At 33.2% G+C, this 22,307-nt stretch overlaps 3 protein-coding genes across 11 annotated transcripts in view; 2 read left to right on the top strand and 1 right to left on the bottom strand.

Annotated features, from left to right (window-relative positions):
- The first annotated feature begins 571 nt into the window (after positions 1 to 571).
- On the top strand, positions 572 to 9,794 carry LOC141448889 (alpha-tocopherol transfer protein-like). 5 transcript variants are annotated; one of them, XM_074117718.1, is made up of 9 exons: positions 573 to 865; positions 1,408 to 1,721; positions 2,036 to 2,103; positions 2,222 to 2,381; positions 2,655 to 2,814; positions 4,173 to 4,428; positions 5,451 to 5,564; positions 6,795 to 6,903; positions 8,261 to 9,794. In XM_074117718.1, exons 4-9 carry the CDS (start codon positions 2,234 to 2,236, stop codon positions 8,416 to 8,418), a joined length of 945 nt encoding a protein of 314 aa, XP_073973819.1. In that variant the 5' UTR covers positions 573 to 865; positions 1,408 to 1,721; positions 2,036 to 2,103; positions 2,222 to 2,233; the 3' UTR covers positions 8,419 to 9,794. The 5 variants fall into 5 exon arrangements, with proteins under 5 accessions (XP_073973820.1, XP_073973819.1, XP_073973817.1 ...); XM_074117716.1 differs by having other exon boundaries at positions 1,400 to 1,721; XM_074117717.1 differs by having other exon boundaries at positions 573 to 1,721; positions 2,039 to 2,103.
- Positions 9,795 to 12,782: 2,988 nt separating this feature from the next.
- The window catches only part of LOC141448888 (alpha-tocopherol transfer protein-like), a 19,486-nt gene continuing 9,961 nt past the window's right edge, over positions 12,783 to 22,307 (top strand). For 2 of the 4 annotated variants that reach the window (XM_074117712.1, XM_074117710.1), the window contains exons 1-5: positions 12,786 to 13,102; positions 13,973 to 14,132; positions 14,400 to 14,559; positions 20,055 to 20,310; positions 21,109 to 21,222. In XM_074117712.1, coding sequence (XP_073973813.1) covers positions 13,985 to 14,132; positions 14,400 to 14,559; positions 20,055 to 20,310; positions 21,109 to 21,222 — 678 coding nt within the window. In that variant the 5' untranslated portion in view covers positions 12,786 to 13,102; positions 13,973 to 13,984. Of the gene's footprint in view, positions 13,103 to 13,306; positions 13,521 to 13,972; positions 14,133 to 14,399; positions 14,560 to 20,054; positions 20,311 to 21,108; positions 21,223 to 22,307 lie in introns of those variants that run through there. The other 2 variants (XM_074117714.1, XM_074117711.1) reach the window with 2 other exon arrangements.
- LOC141448891 (uncharacterized) overlaps positions 17,854 to 22,307 on the bottom strand; it is a 23,239-nt gene continuing 18,785 nt past the window's right edge. Inside the window, exon 5 of one of the 2 annotated variants that reach the window (XM_074117726.1) lies at positions 17,854 to 18,200. In XM_074117726.1, the coding sequence (XP_073973827.1) occupies positions 18,164 to 18,200 (37 nt within the window). In that variant the 3' untranslated portion in view covers positions 17,854 to 18,163. Of the gene's footprint in view, positions 18,201 to 19,050; positions 19,412 to 22,307 lie in introns of those variants that run through there. The other variant, XM_074117724.1, reaches the window with a different exon arrangement.

The raw sequence follows: 22,307 nt of genomic DNA, 5'->3' as shown, positions 1-22,307 counted from the left end.
AGATAGAACTTTAAAACGAGTAGACTTGCTTTTGAGAAAGAATGAGAGGGAGGAAGGAATAAGAAGAAAGAAATGTAGGAATAAGAAGAAAAGATAACGTAGTTCTTGTTGTGAAGGCACACCCCACTACCTAACAGTACACAGGGTAAATATGTATCTACTTGCCTAATAATGTTAATACCGTTTATTAAGACAGTTACATAAAGAGTTAATCGTCATCTACTATACGAAAAAGTGTAATGTTGAAAAACGCCCAACTTTGACTATTTTTGCCTCTTTTCCTATAAAAGATAATATTTCCAAATTTTCTTTAAAATAAAGAATATATCTTCATTTATAAGTTTAATTTGGCGACAACGCATATGAACTAGATTTCGAAAAAAATGTTGCCAAAAATGGGCAAAAAAGGCATTTTCAGAAATTGTTTTTATTCTTCTTGTTTTTTGTTTATTATTTTATTTAAACGTTTATTGTACAACAGAACAAAAATACTTTAAAAAATCTAAAAAACGTAAATGCCTTGGTCAAAGACCGTCAGGCAAGCTCCGTACAATAACAGTACAATAGATAAAAAAACACGGAGAGTTCCGTGCTGGTCATTGACGAGTAAAGACGTGTTGTTGCTGTCTCTATAAAAAAGTGTTTTTTATCGGTGTTTTGTTAAAGTTTTTCTAATTTGTTTTTGTACAGTTAGTAAGTGTATTAGTTTCTGGTTCATTGTGCGAAATTTGGTGGAATTTCTTACGGTAGAACAGTTAAATTTTAGAGAAAGATTATATGAATTTTATTAAAATTAAATGTACTAGCCAACTGAACTAGTAGTGCCTAGAGTGGTGGGGATAGCTGCACAACTTATCTCGCAACTGTAAGCAAACTTTTGTGCTAAAGTCTAATAGGAATTTGGTTATAATTTTGAAATTTTATAGTTAATTGTTTTTTGTTTTATTTAATGAATTATATCCACATTTTTATTGGTAAAGAGTAATTAATGGAAGTACCTAAATATTTATAATGAAAGTCAAATCAATTAAACTATCACAAAAAATGTAATGTTTATACCCAAGTAAATACTTCTCTAATTATTGGAGTATAATTTTTTCATTACAAATAAATAAGAAACATTTATTTTACATTAAAGGTCATCAACGCGTTTCTTCAAGGTTCTTCAATTGGCCTCTTACAGCGGGAATTTTTTTATTTTATTTATTTTGAGCTGACAGAGCAAAAAATTAATTAACTAAAGATCGTTTGAGTCTAATATACACTTACAAAAAGAGGTAGTAAAGATCATTTTAATACAATGTATACTTCCTACACACTTACTAATAAATATAAAGAATTATTTAGAAAATATTGAAACTTATAACTATTTTAAATTTATGTTGCATCAACCTTTGAGGTAATTAGCGCCAGCAGAACCCTGTTCGCCTCCAGAACTGTCGTCTCGCTATAGATAACACTGTCCACGACCATCAACGGATAGTGAGTTGTAAGAAATTCTAAAGAAAAGAACATCTAAGAGACATCAGCTGGATTCGAATTTGTTATTTCCGCGTGGGAAACCATCATAAAGAAAATATAATACCCAGTAAAAGGATTTTTTTTGTCCATTCATTGGAGAGGGAAATCCTCCATCCGGAATTACTATTCGGTAATCTGTAGCACAGTCTGCAAAGATCCCTGAAGATACTGCTGTACTTAGTAGAACGTCGTCTACACCAGTAAGTTCCTTTTTCTTTTATTAAGCAACTTATATTAGATATTAATTTATTTATTATCCTTTTAGATTATAATTTTTCTTCTATTTTCGAAAATTCATTAAATATTTAGTTAGGTAAAAATTAGGCATTTCGTAAGAGGAAAAATTTTCAATTAGAAATAATCGCACCAGAGAAGATCTTGATTATAACATTGCCACTGTGCAAGTTAAAGCAAAGCTGATATATGTTGTTGGTACTGGGTTCGATTCCCGGTCTTGGCCTTAGATTTTAATTAATATTTAATTTGAGAACTTTATTGGAAATATGTTTGCCAGCAGCCTCAGTCCACGACCCGCCTGGAAAAATATGCAATGATACTTTACTGCTACTCTGAAAGAGTCTTGTGAGTGTTTGGACCTAAATTAAAAAAAAAAAATAATTATATTTCAAGATTTTATTTAAAAGCATATTTGTACCTGTAATTCTATTTCTGCTTAAAATATATGATCTTTGATTATTAGGAAAAGAGTGCAATGAAATTGATGGAAGCTTTGACGTCTGAGCAGGAGGACTTTATCCTAACCGATGTAGGATATTCAAGGAAACAACTAGAAGCAGATCTGAAACAGCTGAAAGACTGGTTGGCTGAACAGCATCATCTACCTTCTTCCAGACTGAAAGGTAAGCCATAAAATGATGCTGTTATTAATTATTTAAGGTAGCCCAGGTATTTTCTACACATTTCGGGGAGGAATCAATTTATTGGAAAAAAGCTGGACCAATTTCATTGAACTAAGATTGAACTATATATAAAAAAAAGGCCTTTTTGAAACAATGTTTATTTCAATCTATTGCCCAAACATAAAAAGAGATTGATCAGTTTTTTTAAGTTCACTTCCCTCGCTTTTTCTTTCCACAATTAAGTAATTCAAAAAACTTTCTATATATCTCCAGAAAAAGATTGCTTTCTAAAAACCTACCTAATAGGATGTAAAGGAAGTATAGAGAAAGCGAAGAGGAAATTGGATGCCTACTACACCTATAGAAGCTGCAGCGATTTATTCCTAGACAGAGATCCACTTCTTGCAGAATACAAAAAAGTTAATGAATACATGTAAGTACCGAATATTTGTAAGTTCCAGCAATGTATTCACAAAACAAAATACATTTACTATTCATTTTATTTTTCACGTATTTGCTGGGTACTAAGCCGCTTCCATTACCACCTTTTTTAAAAAATAATACGTCATTTTTACTTTTAGAATAAATTCTTAGTTTGCAGAATAGTTACATAACTGTTGTAAGAGAAAATCAGTTTCACCCAAATATTGTTTATTAGTAAGACCAATTGTTAAAATATTTATATATTTTTCACATTAACATAAAGTAGTACGAAATCTAAACATGTAAGAACAGTAATTTCGTTTGCTAATTTTTTTCAATGTTAGTGAGAAAACGAAACACTTTTATATGAGGAAAGAAGAATATATTTTCTAGAGAATTTCAAAAATTCTAGGTTATAAAAATTGCCCTTTTCGATGGCCAAATCTAATTCAAAGAAAATGGATTTTTAAAATCTTTAGAGGATTTGTGAATAAATATCACATGTAAAAAGAAAAATAGCAATTCTTTCATCATAATATAATAATATATTTTGTCCAAATATAAAATTATTTAAATTATAGTATGGTTTTCATTGCAAGTGCCATGTTTTTTTAAAAAACGTTTTTTTATAAATTTCTGACCTTGAAAAAGATGCGAACATATAAAGTATGCTAATTCATTGCTGAAAGAATTTCAATAAGACTTCTAACACAATTCTTGTGTAACTTAATAATTACTACTGATCATTAATATACAACACAATAAAGTAAATTGTTTCTGTTCACACTTTATCCTGTACCGGTTTTTTATCAATTAAATCGTAATTGGAATGCAAATTTTCATTTCAATGAGAAATAAAGAGATTTTAATAACTCTGGAAACTAAATATTTCCACTACATCCAAACATTCAAGCCAAATAAAATTATTGTTCTCACTGGAATCACAAGAGGGAAGGAGGCAATTTAAAAAAAAAAAAAAAATCAGAAAAGTAATAAATTCATTAATATGGTATTTATGTGGTACCAAGATATTTAATTCTCCTTCATACATTAGTACTGAAGTGCTCCTTTATTTGGAAGGAAAAGGTTCAAATCGTTTTCTTCCGGAAAATCTATATATATCTTTCCACGATTTTATGTTTTTTAGAGAATTCGTTCGCTCGCTAGGCCAACACGGAAACCATTTTATAAAACTAACATTTTATTCGAAAGGCATTCATTGCGAGCAGGATAAAAACACAATATGGTTAAAAAAATATAAGTAGGAAAATGAAGAGATGTTATATCTTTCATTTACTAATAAACTAAAATCCAAACACTTCAATTATGGTTTTCAACACTAACTCCTATTTTATTTCCACTGAACAGAAACATATGTTTACTACCGAAATTATCCAAATCAAGGGATCTGGTGATGGTATACAAACCGTTGTGTGAAGATTCCAAAAACTATGAGTACTTAGGCAGCATGAGAAGATTGATACAGATTACAGAATTGAAAATGAGAATGGCAGATGTAGTGACCGGCAGTATTTGTTATGTGGTCGATACGAAGCACTTATCGCCCAGCCATGTGCTCATGTTTACTCCTACCATTGTGCGAGATTCGATATATTTGGCCCAGGTAAATAGATGCTTAATTTATATATGGTGTAGAATATAGTAGATGGTTCGATACGACCAAGTTAGATATAAAAGTGGATGTCCCCTTTCTAATTAGTATTCTATCTATACCGAACCTTCCAAGCTTACCAAAAGTCCATAAGGAATCTTGAGTCTACAGTGCCTCAAGACAAAACCTGTTACCGACCGCAACCTATTTTTACTAATTATGTGCTATAGATTTGCTGCCTCCTCTGCCTTGAGCCACTTCTTGGAGAGAACGAAGCTTACACTACAGATAATTTCCAAACCACAAACAGTAACTGCACCAAGTTGGACTTGTTACCTTTTATCCTAACCTGTCCTACTAGGAATGGAACGAGTCATTCCATGGACAATTGTGTAAACTCTTAAGAAATAAACAATTTGCGAAATAATTTTTTAAAACTGTACTTAACTAACCCAGGTGCAGCAGCCCTTTGTTTCAATTGTCAGACGCCGATGGTAATTGTGTAATGCCCCCCGTCCCTTTAGCATTAGTTACAGTTTATTTTCATTGTCTAGGCCTCTGTTAATAGAGGAAAGTCTTGTAAAGTATATTCTCAACTCCAACCCTTTTTCTTTACTTTTTTCTCTTGAGTAGACTCTGTTGGGACATCGTACTCTCAAAAGTCTGTGTAAAACTAATAGACTACCGTGAGAGTATTCTGGAAATGTAATCCACTTATGAGCTTTCCGACAGAATTCATGAGAAAAAATTGTACTTCGCAATCCATTCATAAAATGTATTTTTCTACTAATTTCAAAAAATTATTTTCTTTGATAAGTGATTTTTTGGACTGGTTAACGAACAATTTCTATAGTGTCAGATTCATTGATCTTTCACCGTAATTACATTTCTGGTTTCAGAGAAGGGAAGAGTGGCAAACTAAGAATCATAAGCAATACTTGAAGTTCCTATTGTAATTTCACTATGATATTATCAAATTTCTAAATTAACATTCGTATTAATTAATTTATCTTCTGTTTTCTTTCCCTTTCTAGAAAGTTATACCATTTCGATTGAAAGGAATAATTTTCGTAAACGCACCAATTTTTGTTGAAATTTCAATAAACAAGCTTATTAAACCATTTTTGTCAAATAAAATGAAAGACAGGGTAAGTACCCATTATTATTTTTACAGAATTTGGCTTTAATATGTTTACAGTACTCTTCGTTATCTTCTATCGCCTTGACGGTCATTTCGTCTTTCACCGTCGCTACAGATAAGCTCCAAGGTACATTACGTCAACAACAACTAGAAGCTGTAATTAAATTCAAAGTTTCCTCTTTGATTTTGAAGCAGTACTATTATATATTTTGGTTTTGCCTCGTTAATCTCGAGTACAACTTCTAACTTTTTCTAAAAATCTATAACATACTTCAAGACTCTTGGTTCGATTGTTTAATATTTTTCGTCTAATGAACTCTGCTACTAATTATGGATCTCTGTACATTTTTCACAATAGAAAATATTAGGTTTGTATTACACAGTCGGTGCCTTAAGACTACAACCTTTTGTTCGTAATAAATACATTTTTAGCTTAAGTTCAATTTAAAAGAATAAAAAGGAGCAAGAACAATATTAATAAGATTTTGCCTGCTATATTTCTAAGATTATAATTTCTTCATTTAATAATTTTATTAATAAAAACAGTTGAATATATAGACTTCGGATTTAATTAGTGAATAATATTAAGAATAAGTTTATTTTCTGAAACATTAAAAGATTATAATTTAATAATTACTAATGTAAATTTATTCAAACAGTATTTCGTTTACTGTGATTATATAAAGTGCGAGCATCTATTACCAACTTTTTGGTACGAGATTATGTAATATTAAAATTATTAAATTAAAATAAATATGAATTCAGGAACACAAAAATTAGAGCGACTAGTTTTGCCTGTGATTATTCGTTAGCCTAGATGTTAAATCTGAGAATGGACCAGTACACCCAGGCTTACAATGATTTGGGCCTTTCTGGTCAAAACAAGATAAGCGAAGATGTATTTAGAAGGTAATCTATCGGAGGGAAGTCTGAGTCTAATCTATGAGGTCAGGCTCCAGCTCCGCAACCTGCCTTTAAAATGCTTCGTTATATCTGGAGATTATCCCATCACGCCGTTGCTACACCCTTGGCTACACTTTGGATGTAGTCGGGTAGTTTCTACTCTCATTGCAAGTTACGCTTAGACCACTAACTCATTTAAGGGCTCCAACTGCACCCACCGACGACAACTTCGTGCACAATATCCAATATCGGAGGTCCACCAATTCCTTTCTTTTTGCATGTATTCTATTATTATTATTTTGTATTGTTTTACAATTCATTTGAATTGTTCTAGCTTCATGTATTTTCTTCCGGACATGAAGAGTTTCTCAAGTTCATAGATAGAAGTATACTTCCCGAGGAGCTCGGAGGCGAAGATCCGGCTAAACTCCAAGATCTTACAAGTACAGATATTTCTTGTTTTTAATTTTTTAAAATATACGATTTCTTTTTTATTTATTCTTGAATAATGGACTTGGCCAATTTTATATTAACTCTAACATGTCATACCACTTATACTAAAAACTCTGCGACATTCGCTGATAATACTGCCATCCAATCAAAGTAAACTTACCACACGACTGCAAATACCCACCCAAATCTTAATGCCATCCAACAATGGATAGTCCGCCAAAAATAAATGAATAAAATCAAAAGTCCAAAATCTATTTGGTAACTAAAGATTAAAAATGCCTAGTAAGTTAGGATCACATTTCTCTGAAAGTTTTTGCACTACCAGAGGCCTTCCGCAAGGCTGCTGCATATCTCCGACACTTTCATTTATCAGACGAGGCTCTAAAAAAAAAAAAAAAAAAAAAATGGAAATTAAGTGCAATAGAATGGGTATGAAAGTGAAGAAAAATTTATGCATAAGCAACCAACTATTTGCGGATGATCAGGCAGTGATTGCGGGAGATGTGGATGTTGTCGCCTATTTGTTGAGGTAATTAGCCGAAGAATATGAGCGCTGGGGTAGCCATAGGAATGCTCAATCCAGTGTTATGGAATATTTCCTGATGCACAAAGCACCAAATTTATAAAGCTATATTTGAAAGTATTGTGCTATACGGAGCAGAGGCCTGGACTGTAAAAATAAAGAAATAGATAGCTATCCACCGAAAAGGACTACGGTCAGCAGGTAGATCCAGAATGGAAAAATTAGAAAGGCGTACTTTAGATCAGATTTGTTAGATTTATTAGATCAGAAGATATCTTTCTATCTATAGAGGTTAAGCAGCTAAAATTTGTTGGGGCATTTGTTAAGGATGGGTGGAGGCAGAATCCTAAAGGCAGTATATGAGATTAGTGTATCAGTGTTGAGGGATGAAGAAGACGGGGAAGACCTAGGACCAAATGGAAAGACTCCGTAATGGTGGGATACGGTCTGACTTCCACACACTTGGGCAGATAACTATTTCGCAGTTACCCGCATTAGATTAGAAGCACCAATTTAAAATCATTTATATGGATTTTTAATTTAATGTGCGTCAATCTCTCTCGCTACGGAACTCGTTTTCAAGATGATTAATTCTGCGTTCCCTAATAAGAATACTTCCAGAATAATTGGTACATCTAGTCAACAGATTTCCTTTAAAACTTCCTGAGAACACATTATGTGGAAAATCTGCTCGATCGCAAAACTTTCCTAACTTCCAGAGCTAGAAAAACTAAAAACATATTACCAACAAACTAATATACTAATGAATTTTTTGGATGCCTGAATAAACATGTGTTTAACAACATTGTTAATCTGTTTTGTAGAAGCATGGGCGGAAAAAGCAGTGAATGAACGAGATTGGTTTCTTAATGAACTGTCAGAACGAAATGACGAATCTAAAAGAATCAACCAAGATTACAGCATGAGCTCAGATTCAATGTTTGGTGTGCATGGTACTTTAAAACAACTTGTGATAGATTGACTGATCTATGGATGATTTATTATTGAAGTATTCAAGTGAATATTGTACTCGTACTTATAGAAAGGAATTTATTGATTTTCATCTCTTATTCATTATCACTTTAATTACTGCACAACTTTTACTGTTATTATTTATATATTGTTATATAAATATGTATCTTCTTGCACTAATCCTTAAAGTAACTGCAAATTTAATATGAATAATGTATTTTAACTGATGGAAATATTAAACGAACTTAATACTTTACTGTATTTCATCAAAATTAAAATTTTTTGGGGGGTTACTATCTCTCTAGATATTCACCTTTGTAAAACTGGATTGCCTTTGTTTTCTTTATTGATGTACAACTTTTTTTTTTTTTTAGAAAATTCACAGATTCAGCTCCAAGGTACCCACATATATATTTATGCTAAACAACTTAACAAAACAACAAAAATAGGTGAATAAAATCAAAAGTCCAAAATCTATTTTGAAACATACGAGTATGCTCGACGACTACTCCAGTAAAACAAGGCTTCTACAAAAAGCTGTGACTTATCTGCCTTCCTGGATTTTCCAAACTTGAAAGATTGCCAGTAAAAATGAAACCGTTACCTAAGTCGACTATTAACTTGGTAAATATAGATGTAAAATGCTTAGTAAAGTTAGGATCACATTTCTCTAAAAGTTTTCGCACTACCAGAGGCCTTCCGCAAGGCTGCTGCATATCTCCGACATTTTCATTTATCAGACGAGGCTCTAAAAAAAAAAAATGGAAAGTAAGTGCAATAGAATTGGTATGAAAGTGAAGAAAAATTTATGCATAAGCAGCCAACTATTTGCGGATGATCAGGTAGTGATTGCGGGAGATGTGGATGTTGCCGCCTATTTGTTGAGGAAATTAGCCGAAGAATATGAGCGCTGGGGTATTAGTTTAAATATTACAAAGACCGAGCATCTGTCCCAAAGAATAGAATTGAAAGAAAAATAAGTGAAAAAAGCCCACAATTTTAAGGACCTGGGATCTATTGTTGAGATCGGTGGTGGTTCTAGATCTGAGGTGATTAGAAGAATTAGATAAGGGAAAAGAGCTATAGGGATGCTCAATCCGGTGCCATGGTATATTTCCCGAAGCACAAAGCACCAAATTTATAAAGCTATATTTGAAAGTATTGTGCTATACGGAGCAGAAACCTGGGCTCTAAATAAAAAAAACAAAAGAAATAGATTGCTATCCACCGAAATGGACTACTGGAGGAGGTCAGCAGGTAGATCCAGAAGGGAAAAATTAGAAATGCGGACTGTAGATCAGATTTGTTAGTTTTGATTAGACCAGAAAATACCCTTTAATCTATAGAGGTTAAGCAGCTAAAATGGTTGGGGCATTTGTTAAGGATCGCGTGGGCGGAAAAAGTAGTGAGAGAACACATGAGCTCAGATCCAATGTTTGTAATACATGGTATTTTAAAACAACTTGTGTTAGATTGACTGTTTCTATAAATGATTTTTTAACAAAAATTAAAGTAAAGTGGGTATTACATGGAATTAATTGATATTTATCTTTCATGTTTTGTGAAGGCTGAGTTGACACTCGGTTATTAATGAACAACTTGCACTGAGTAATATAAGCAGTATGTTTTACCAAATTATTGTAGAAATATTCATCTTACAAGTTTGAATGATTTGTAAATTTGAATAAAAAGTAATGAATAATGTATTTCGATTGTTGGTACACCAAGCTTTCACAAATACATTTTTTTTTTTTCACAAGAATATTATTCATCTTAAAAACCAAAATGTTTTAATTTTTTTATTTATGGTTTTAAAAAACGAATTTTCAACATAAAATGAAAGAGGACTTTGTGGAAGAGGATTGTATAGTAATGGTGTTGCCTTCAATCACGGTAGATTAGATTGCGGATGGACAATGTTCCTTGGCACCGCATTGAAAAAAACGCTTATTGGCAAACATTTTTTCCCCCCAAGTACACATAAGAGTGGAAATCCAAGCAGGAGAGATACGTACTAGCGCCGAGTGAAGGTAAGGTAGCAAAGAATAAGAAATTACATTGACAAAGAGCATCGCTGGGTCCCAAGCCAACCCAGATAGAAGATAGAATTTTAAAATGAGTAGACTTGCTTTGAGAAGAAGGAAGGAATAAGAAGAAAAGATAACGTAGTTCTTGTTATGAAGGCACACCCCACTACCTAACAGTACACAGGGTACATACGAGGGGGTACCCAAAAATAACCGGAATTGCGTTGCCGCGCATGGAGCTTATGTAGTACGCATTTCTGCCGCTAGACGTGTATAGCGCAATTCCTTGCCAGTTCAGTCCTGCCTGTGTTGTCTGCCTGGCTTGTTCTGTTCATCTGCAGTGATTGTTTTTACCAGCGCTGTTTTGTTCTTTTTTCGTTTTTTATGATGGCAAATTTAAGTGAACAACGTGCAGCTCTGAAATTTTGTTTTCTACTCGGCAAAAATGCTGCTGAAAGTGTTTTAATGTTGAAAACAGCTTACAAAGATGACGCTATGGGAAAAACTCAAGTATACGAGTGGTTTACTCGGTTTAAAAATGGCGACATGTCGATTAATGACAAACCTCGTTCTGGACGTCCATCAACTGCCCGAATCGACGAAAATGTTGAAAAAATTCGAGAGCTGGTGTTCACAGACCGTCGACAGACAATTGATCAACTGTCAGAGAGTAGTGGGTTATCTTGGAGCTCGGTTCAGCGAATTTTAACGGAAGATTTGGGGATGAAAAGGGTTGCTGCCAAGTTTGTTCCTCGAATTCTGACTGACAATCAAAAAGAACATCGAGTTGAAACATGTCGTGCTTTGAAACAACAGCTTGAAACTGATCCAGACTTTCTGTCAAAGGTCATTACTGGTGATGAGTCATGGTGCTATGGTTATGACCCAGAAACAAAGCAACAGTCGAGCCAATGGAAGACGTCATCTTCACCCCGACCAAAAAAAATGTCGTCAAGTCAAGTCAAACATCAAAACAATGCTGATTTGCTTTTTTGATGCCAAAGGCGTAGTCCATTCAGAGTTTGTCCCCCCAGGTCAGACCGTCAATCAAACGTTGTATTTGGAAGTTTTGAAAAGATTGCGCAATAGTGTTCGCCAAAAAAGACCCGATTTGTGGCAAACAGGAGACTGGTTCTTCCAACACGACAATGCACCTGCACACACAGCCATCTCTGTTACACAGTTTTTGGCTAAAAATGGCATGATTCCGCTGCCCCACGCACCTTACTCGCCTGACCTGGCTCCGTGCGACTTTTTCTTAATTCCACGCATGAAAAAGGGCATGAAAGGTCACCGATTTGACAACATTGAAGAGGTCAAGAAAAAAACGAAGAAGGAGCTGTCAGCCATTTCTAAAGATGACTACAAAAAATGTTTCGAACAGTGGAAGCACCGGTGGGACAAATGTATTAGTTGTAATGGAGAGTATTTTGAAGGGGATAAGGTTGTTCTGTAAAAAATTTGTAAATAAATAGCTTTTAAAAAATAATTCCGGTTTTTTTTGGGTACCCCCTCGTAAGTATCTGTGTGCTCAATAATGTTAACACCGTTCAGTAAGACAGTAACATAAAGAGTTGATCGTCAACTACTTATACAAAAAAGTGTAATGTTGAAAAACGCCCAACTTTGACTATTTTTGCCTCTTTTCCTATAAAAGATAATATTCCCAAATTTTCTTTACAATGATGAATATATCTTCATTTATAAGTTTAATTTTGCGACAACGCATATCAACTAGATTTCGAAAAAAATGTTGCCAAAAATGGGTAAAAAAGGCATTTTCAGAAATTGTTTTTATTCTTCTTGTTTTTTGTTTTATTTAATGAATTGGTAAACAGTAATTAATGGAAGTAAATATGTATATTTAATAATATGTCAAATAAATTAAAATATCCCAAAATACATATACCCTACAAACCTACTCACGAACACATAATAAACACCCACGATAATAATCACGACTTATACACATAAACATAAACAATATGTAATGTATATACCTAAGTAAATACTTCTCTAATTATTGGAGTATAATTTTTTCATTACAAATAAATAAGAAACATTTATTTTACATTAAAGGTCATCAACGCGTTTCTTCAAGGTTCTTCAATTGGCCTCTTACAGCGGGAATTTTTTTATTTTATTTATTTTGAGCTGACAGAGCAAAAAATTAATTTACAAAAGATCGTTTGAGGCTAATATACACTTACAAAAAGAGGTAGTAAAGATCATTTTAAAACAAATGTATACTTCCTACACACTTACTAATAAATATAAAGAATTATTTAGAAAATATTGAAACTTATTTATTAATATTTTAAATTTAAGTTGCATCAACCTTAGAGGTAATTAGCGCCAGCAGAATCCTGTTCGCCTCCAGAATTGTCGTCTCGCTATAGATAACACTGTCCACGACCATCAACGGATAGTGAGTTGTAAGAAACTCTAAAGAAAAGAACACCTAAGAGACATCAGCTGGATTCGAATTTGTTATTTCCGCGTGGGAAACCATCATAAAGAAAATATAATACCCAGTAAAAGGATTTTTTTTGTCCATTCATTGGAGAGGGAAATCCTCCATCCGGAATTACTATTCGGTAATCTGTAGCACAGTCTGCAAAGATCCCTGAAGATACTGCTGTACTTAGTAGAACGTCGTCTACACCAGTAAGTTCCTTTTTCTTTTATTAAGCAACTTATATTAGATATTAATTTATTTATTATCCTTTTAGATTATAATTTTTCTTCTATTTTCGAAAATTCATTAAATATTTAGTTCAGAAAAAATTAGGCATTTCGTAAGAGGAAAAATTTTCAATTAGCAATAATCGCACCAGAGAAGATCTTAATTGATTATAACATTGCCACTGTGCAAGTTAAAGCAAAGCTGATATATGTTGTTGGTACTGGGTTCGATTCCCGGTCTTGGCCTTAGATTTTAATTAATATTTAATTTGAGAACTTTATTGGAAATATGTTTGCCAGCAGCCTCCGTCCACGACACCTAATTAAATAGTTTGACGTAAAGCCCGGCCTGGAGAAATAACACATGAATGATACTTTACTGCTACTCTGAAAGAGTCTTGTGAGTGTTTTCACCTGAATTTAAAAAAGAAAATTAATATTTCTGATAAAATCCGTCATTCGGAAGTTAGTAAATATAGTCTCAATAACTTTGCTGTTTTCTTTGCTGAACGATAGCAAGTACATTCACAACCTACTCTATTTTAATGCTATTTGTCTCCGTAGTTCATTCATTTTATTAATGTCTGCCCTTCAGATTTTCTTTAATATCTCAAGCCTATTTCACTTTAATTAAAACTTCATTTTGAAAAAAAAAAATTTTAAAGAATTTCTTTGCAATTAGGAACAGAAAATTAATAAATAAAGGAATCAGAAGAAAAACAGAAATCCACCTTTTTATTCAGAAACAAAATTTAAAGTGCTTTCAGTGGCTTTCAACATTTTATTTATAAGCACATTTGTACCTACCTGTAATACTATTTTTGCTTAAAATATGTGATCTTTGATTACTAGGAAAAAAGAGCAATGAAATTGCTGGAAGCTTTGACGACAGAGCAGGAGGACTTTATCCTAAGTGATGTAGGATATTCAAGGAAACAACTAGAAGCAGATCTGATACAGCTGAAAGACTGGTTGGCTGAACAGCATCATCTACCTTCTTCCAGACTGAAAGGTAAGCCATAAAATGAGGCTGTTATTAATTATTTAAGGTAGCCCAGGTATTTTCTACACATTTTGGGGAGGAATCAATTTATTGGGAAAATGCTGGACCAATTTCATTGAACTAAGAAAGAACTATATATAAGGCCTTTTTGTAACAATGTTTATTTCAATCTATTGCCCAAACATAAAAAGAGATTGATCAGTTTTTTTAAGTTCACTTCCCTCGCTTTTTCTTTCCACAATTAAGTAATTCAAAAAACTTTCTATATATCTCCAGAAAAAGATTGCTTTCTAAAAACTTACCTAATAGGATGTAAGGGAAGTATGGAGAAAGCAAAGAGGAAATTGGATGCCTACTACACCTATAGAAGCTGCAGCGATTTATTCCTAGACAGAGATCCCCTTCTTGCAGAATACAAAAGGGTGAATGAATACATGTAAGTACCGAATATTTGTATGTTCCAACAATGTATTCACAAAACAAAATACATTTACTATTCATTTTATTTTTCACGTATTTGCTGGGTACTAAGCCGCTTCCATTACCACCTTTTTTAAAAAATAATACATCATTTTTACTTTTAGAATAAATTCTTAGTTTGCAGAAAAGTTACATAACTGTTGTAAAAGAAAATCAGTTTCACCCAAATATTGTTTATTTGTAAGACCAATTGTTAAAATATGTATATTTTTTTCACATTAACATTAAGTAGTACAAAACATTAAACGCAGATCTAAATGCAAAAGTGGGTAAAGAAGAATGTTATCGCCCACATATAGGAAGGCAAAGCCTACACGAAGATAGTAACGATAACGGAATCAGGCTAATTGATTTCGCTATATCAAGGAACATGAGAATTAGCAGTACCATGTTTGCGCATAAAAGGATTCACGTGGAAACTTGGAGATCTCCGGACGGACGGACGAAAAATCAAATAGATCATGTCCTCATAGGCACAAGGCATGCTTCAGACATTCAGGATGTGAGAAGCTGCCGGGGCGCTGACTGTGACTCAGACCATAATTTAGTCCGTATTAAGTATAAGCAAAGAATTTCTAATTTTAAACAGCAGTTGGACTCTAAAATAGAGAAATGGAATGTGGATAAACTAAAGCAGGATGTAAACTGTAGGAAACAATATGAGGAGGAAGTAGACAAACACTTAACAGCCACAACCTCAGACCAAGAGAAGGATATCAACCAGAAGTGGAAAGATATCAAAGAGGCGATCATTAAAGCAGCGGAAATCGCCGCTGGGAAAAAAGGACAATCAAAGAGGAGTGAATGGTTTGATGAAGAATGTAAAATGAAAGTGGAAGAAAGGAATAGAGCAAGAATGAAGGTGATAAATAGAACTACCAGAGCAAACGTGGAAGAATACAAGGAAAAGAGGAGAGAGGTAAGCAAAATATGCAGGAAAAAGAAGAGGGAATTCGAGCAGACGAAGTTACTGAGAATGGAGGATGATGGAGTAAATAACAGAATTAAAGAATTCTATACTGCTGTTAAGATGGAGAAAAAAGGTTTTCAGCCGAGTATTCAGTTCTGCAGAGGAAAGGATGGTAACTTGATTGGAGGGGAGACGGATGTTAGGAATAGATGGGCGGAGTATTTTGAAGAGCTCCTAAATATGCAAGATGAGGAGGAAAATGAGATGCCCGAGGAGGGAAATACACAAAGGGAGCCCGATCCACCTGATGAAGAGGATTATGTAGAATATCCAGAAAGAGAGGAAGTCGATGAAATTATAATGGAGCTAAAAAATAATAAGGCACCGGGAATTGATGGTTTAGTCTCTGAAATGATAAAACTAGGAAGTAATCTACTCTGGGAAAGAATTTACAAGTTAATAGTAGATGTTTGGGTGAAGGAATGGATGCCAGAGGAATGGTCTGTAGCAGTTATATGTCCGATTTTCAAAAAGGGAGAGAGGACACTGTGCGAAAACTACAGAGGAATAGCCATGTTGTCCATTGTGTACAAGATTATGGCGAAATTAGTGGCAAAGAGACTGACACAGTATTCCGAAAAGATATTGGGTGACTACCAGGCTGGCTTCCGTAGGAATAGATCGACTATCGATCACATCTTTTCAATGAGGATGATACACGAGAAGTGTTATGAATATAACATCGATTTACACCACTTGTTTATAGATTTTAAGCAAGCATACGATAGTCTGTTTCGGAGCAAGATTTTTGAAATTCTACAGGAGTTTGGTATCCCTATGAAACTGAGCAATCTGGTGAAGATGTGTTTGAATAACTCATCAGCAAAAGTGAAAGTACAAGGCGGCTGCTCAAGACTGTTTAACATTAATAGAGGACTGCGACAAGGTGATGTTCTGTCAACCATATTGTTTAACCTTAGTTTAGAAAAGGTCATCAGAAGTATTAAGGTAAACCCGAATGGTACGATCTTTGAACGATCCATTCAGTATTTGGCGTATGCGGATGACGTCATATTAGTTGGAAGGACTTTTAGAGCTTTGGAGGAGAGCTATGAGCAGTTAGAAAAAGAGGCAAAGTCCGTTGGCTTACGAGTAAACTGTGACAAAACCAAGTACATGTTAGCTTCAAGGTTTGACAGCAGAATATGTCGGTTAAGTTATGTGAACATCAACGGAAATAAGTTTGAAAATGTTAAAACATTTAAATATTTGGGAGCCATATTCACAAAGCAGCGGGATGTGAAAAGTGAAATTCAAGAGAGGTTGGCTGCAGGTAGCAGATGCTTCTTTGCATTGAGCCGGATAATGAAATCAAAGTCCATTTCACGTAAGAACAAACTCCATATCTATAAAGTTATTATCCGGCCGGTTGTAATTTATGGATCAGAGACATGGCTGCTGAACCGGAGCGATAGTAACATGCTAAGGGTTTGGGAGAGGAAGATTTTAAGGAAAATATTTGGCCCTAACCTGAAGGACGGAGTTTGGAGCATTAGGAAAAACAGGGAGCTCAGTGAGCTTTACGCGTCGCCAGACATAGTAGCTGAAATTAAAGGGAAAAGACTTGACTGGCTGGGGCATGTAGAGCGCATGGATAGGGATAGTATTACAAGTAAGTTGTACAGAAATAAACCTGAAGGAAGAAGAAAGGTCGGCAGACCGAGGAGAAGGTGGATTGAGGAAGTGGAAGAAGATATTGCCAAGCTGGGCATAGCACGATGGAGGTATAAGGCAAAAGAGAGAGAAGACTGGAGGAAAATTACTAAGGAAGCCAGGGCCCTACAAGGGCTGTAGAGCTATAAAAAAAAAAAAAAAAAAAAAAAAAAAAAAAAAAAAAAAAAAAAAAAAAAAAAAAAAAAAAAAAGTACAAAACATTGAGACCAGTAATTTCATTTGCTAATTTTTTCCAATATGAGTGAGAAAACGAAACAGTTTAATATTAGCAAAGAAGATTGTTAGAACCTATTTTCTAGAGAATTTCAAAAATTCTAGTTTATAAAAATTGCCCTTTTCGTTGGCCAAATCTAATTCAAAGAAAATGGATTTTTAAAATCTTTAGAGGATTTGTGAATAAATATCACATGTAAAAAGAAAAATAGCAATTTCCGCTTAAAAAATTTTCTTAGTACGCAGATTTTATAATTTAACATGCATTATATAGATTTATAGATAATGATGCACTTAAATTTCGTTTTAGACAGATACAAGCTCAACCAAATCTTTCCCTTAGAATTGAAGGACTTTCCTAGGAGATCTACATATTGTCTGTTAGCGTACAAAAGGTTAAAGAAAATCTTTTCGAACCATTTCCGAGAAAATCTATTGGATACAGTTTTCTTCTGGTTGGCAGATTTTATTCAAAATCATACTGTCGCCTCCCCTTGTAAATATTAAATTTGAAATAACACTCACACACCCTATATTTTATATGATATCTTGCAGAGTAGACGCTTGAACTGGTTTTTCTCTCCCTATTCTCACTCTTTCAGCATGGATGCTGGCACTCCATGGTTTCTTTACGGGATGGCCGCCTTGTCAGATTCCAGCAACGGGCAACCTTTATCGGAGTGAACTGATAAATCCATCCATTTTAGATGGTTGGCGTAAACCAAAGTGTGCCACTAAACCTGTATTAAGAAAATCAAAGATATTCAAAATTCAAATAAGCAAATAATAATTCTTTAATTTATAAATTAAACAATATAATTGAAAACTTGAATAGAAATTTTGAAATTATTTATCAGGTTCGCCAAAGAATTAAACATAGAAATGCCAACGCTTCCATATATTTTTATATATTTATTAAAATTTATGTTGAAAAAAAAAAATTTGTGTTGAATGAAAAAGTTGCAGAATATCGTATATATTTACTATGTAAATTGTACTTTACAAGAAAAAATTAAGAATTGTAATTTTTAATCATAATATAATAATATATTTTGTTCAAATATAATATTATTTAAATTTTTGTAAGTTTTTCATTGCAAGTGCAATGATTTTTTAAAAAACGTTTTTAATAAATTTTGGACCTTGAAAAAGATGCGAATATATAAAGTATGCTAATTCATTGCTGAAAGAATTGTAATAAGACTTTTTAATATAATTCTTGTGTAACTTAATAATAACTACTGATCATTGATATACAACACAACTTCCATAACAATTAACATTGCACAAGAATTAATTACTATATAAATTATTATATAATAATTAATTGGCGTATATTCAAAATTTGGAATTTAAAAAAAATATATACATACATATATTATATATTATTCCTCTTAATTAGTTTAAACAAAAGTAATATAAAGTAAATTGTTTTAGTTCACACGTTATCTTGTACGGGTTTTTTTATCACTCATTTGTGAAGCGCTTTCCCAGTATACATGTACACATCTACTTGTAAATCCCTTTTTTCACATATTAGGTATATTTTCTTTTACTTATCCGTGTTGTTTTAAGATACTTTTTTCTACAATTAAAACGTAAGTGGAATGAAATTTTTCCTCTCTACCCAATCGATCAAGTCAAATAAAATTATTGTTCTTATTGGAATCATAAGGCGATAATCGAGAGTTATGGTTTTCTCGAGCAGCCTGGTGAGCCTTACTGAATCCTATAAAATCCACAAGGTTAATGTTAAATTGTAAGAAATGCTGGAAGAAAACTGGCATCCAGAATAACGTTCATTCTTCAATTGGTGCAATAAAGCGGTAGCTGGATTTGACTCGGGATCTCCGCGTTGGTATCCAGAATATGCTAAACACTCAGCAAAATGCCTTCCCTTTCAATTACTGCACTTTTCGAGATTTGATTGCTTGGATCAATTAACCTAAAACTGCCCAAAACGAATTCCTTTAGAGAAATTATTCAAATAATTTTTTTTTTTTTTTATTTAATTTCATTGAAAATAAAGGTGCAATTAAAAAAAAAAAAAATCTGAAAGTAAAAAATTCATTAATATGGTATTTATGTGGTACATCCGATATTTTTCTAAAAACTCGAAATTTGACCAAGCTATTTAATTCTCCTTGATACAGTCGTACTGAAGTGATCCTTTACATGGAAGAATACCCACTCCATTTATAAGAAGGGTCCTTAACCCTTTCCATGGAAAAAGTTTCAAATCGTTTTCTTCCCGAAAATAAAAATGTGATACTTCCGTTTGAAAGAAGTGAATCGCTTCGTTTCAATCAGGTAACGTACTTGGGATGGCGCCCAATATAAATAACATATTAATCTTTCCACGATTTTATGTTTTTTAGAGAATTTTGCTCGCTCGCCAGGCCAATACAGAAAAGATTTTATAAAACTAACTTTTTGTTCGAAGGGCAGTCATTGCAAGCAGGATAACAATAAAATATGGTTAAAAAATATAAGTAGGAAAATGATGAGATGTTATACCTTTGATTTACTATTAAACTAGAATCCAAATACTTCAGTTTAGAACTACTAACTTCTATTTCATTTCTACTGAACAGAAACATAGGTTTACTGCCGAAATTATCCAAATCAAGGGATCTGGTGATGGTATACAAACCGTTGTGTGAAGATTCCAAAAACTATGACTACTTAGGCAGCATGAGAAGATTGATACAGATTACAGAATTGAAAATGAGAATGCCAGAGGTAGTGACCGGCAGTATTTGTTATCTGGTCGATACGAAGCACTTAACGCCCAGCCATGTGCTCATGTGTACTCCTACCATTGTCCGAGATATGTTACATTTGGCTCAGGTAAATAGATGCTTAATTTGTATTTGGTGTAAAATATAGTAGATAGTTCAGTACGACCAAGTTAAATATAAAAGAGGATGCTGCCTTTCTAGTTAGTATTCTATCAATAGCGAACCTTCCAGGCTGGAAGGAGTCATACCATGAACAATTGCGTAAACTCCTAAAAAATAAACAATTTTCAAAATAATTTTTTAAAACTGTACTTAACTAACTCAGGTGCAGCAGCCCTTTGTTTCAATTGTCAAACGCCGATGGCAATTGTGTAATGGCTAGCCCCCCGTCCATTTGGCATTAGTTACAGTTTATTTTCATTGTCTAGGCCTCTGTTAATAGAGGAAAGTCTTGTAAAGTATATTCTCAACTCCAACCCTTTTTCTTTACTTTTTTTCTCTTGAGTAGACTCTGTTGGGACATCGTACACTCAAAAGTCTGTGTAAAACTAATAGACTACCGTGAGAGTATTCTGGAAATGTAATCCACTTATGAGCTTTCAGACAAAATTCATGAGAAAAAATTGTACTTCGCAATCCATTCATAAAATGTATTTTTCTACTAATTTCAAAAAATTATTTTCTTTGATAAGTGATTTTTTGGACTGGTTAACGAACAGTTTCTTTAGTGTCAGATTTATTGATCTTTCACCGTAATTACATTTCTGGTTTCAGCGAAGGGATGTGGCAAACTAAGAATCATAAGAAATACTTAGAGTTCCGATTGTAATTTCACTATGATATTATCAAATTTCTAAATTAACATTCGAATTAATTAATTTATCTTCTGTTTTCTTTCCCTTTCTAGAAAGTTATGCCATTTCGATTGAAAGAAATAATTTTCGTAAACGCACCATTTTTTGTGGAAATTTCAATAAACAAGCTCGTTAAACCATTTTTATCAAATAAAATGAAAGACAGGGTAAGTACCCATTATTATTTTTACAGAATTTGGCTTTAATATGTTTACAGGACTCTTCGTTATCTTCTATCGCCTTGACGGTCATTTCGTCTTTCACCGTCGCTACAGATAAGCTCCAAGGTACATTACGTCAACAACAACTAGAAGCTGTAATTAAATTCAAAGTTTCCTCTTTGATTTTGAAGCAGTACTATTATATATTTTGGTTTTGCCTCGTTAATCTCGAGTACAACTTCTAACTTTTTCTAAAAATCTATAACATACTTCAAGACTCTTGGTTCGATTGTTTAATATTTTTCGTCTAATGAACTCTGCTACTAATTATGGATCTCTGTACATTTTTCACAATAGAAAATATTGGGTTTGTATTACACAGTCGGTGCCTTAAGACTACAATCTTTTGTTCGTAATAAATACATTTTTAGCTTAAGTTCAATTTAAAAGAATAAAAAGGAGCAAGAGCAATATTAATAAGATTTTGCCTGCTAAATTTCTAAGATTATAATTTCTTCATTTAATAATTTTATTAATAAAAACGGTTGAATTTATAGACTTCGGATTTAATTAGTGAATAATATTAAGAATAAGTTTATTTTCTGAAACATTAAAAGATTATATTTTAATAATTACTAATGTAAATTTATTCATTCAGTATTTCGTTTACTGTGATTATATAAAGTGCGAGCATCTATTACCAACTTTTTGGTAGGAGATTATGTAATATTAAAATTATTAAAATTAAATAAATATGAATTCAGGAACACAAAAATTGGAGTGACTAGTTTTGCCTTTGATTATTCGTTAGCCTAGATGTTAAATCTGAGAATGGACCAGTACACACAGGCTTACAATGTTTTTGGGCCTTTCTGATCAAAACAAGATAAGCGAAGATGTATTTAGAAGGTAATCTATCGGAGGGAAGTCTAGTCTAATCTATGAAGTCAGGCTCCAGCTCCGCAACCTGCCTTTAAAAATGCTTCGTTATATCTGGAGATTATCCCATTAGACACGTTGCTACGACCTTGGCTACACTTTGGATGTAGTCGGGTAGTTTCTACTCTCATTGCAAGTTACGCTTAGACCAC

Source organism: Rhodnius prolixus, unplaced genomic scaffold (genome assembly GCF_049639745.1).
Source record: "Rhodnius prolixus isolate KJV_2025 unplaced genomic scaffold, Rpr scaffold_2, whole genome shotgun sequence".
NCBI classification, from domain to species: Eukaryota; Metazoa; Arthropoda; class Insecta; order Hemiptera; family Reduviidae; genus Rhodnius; species Rhodnius prolixus.
This window is presented reverse-complemented; position numbering and strand designations above follow the sequence as displayed.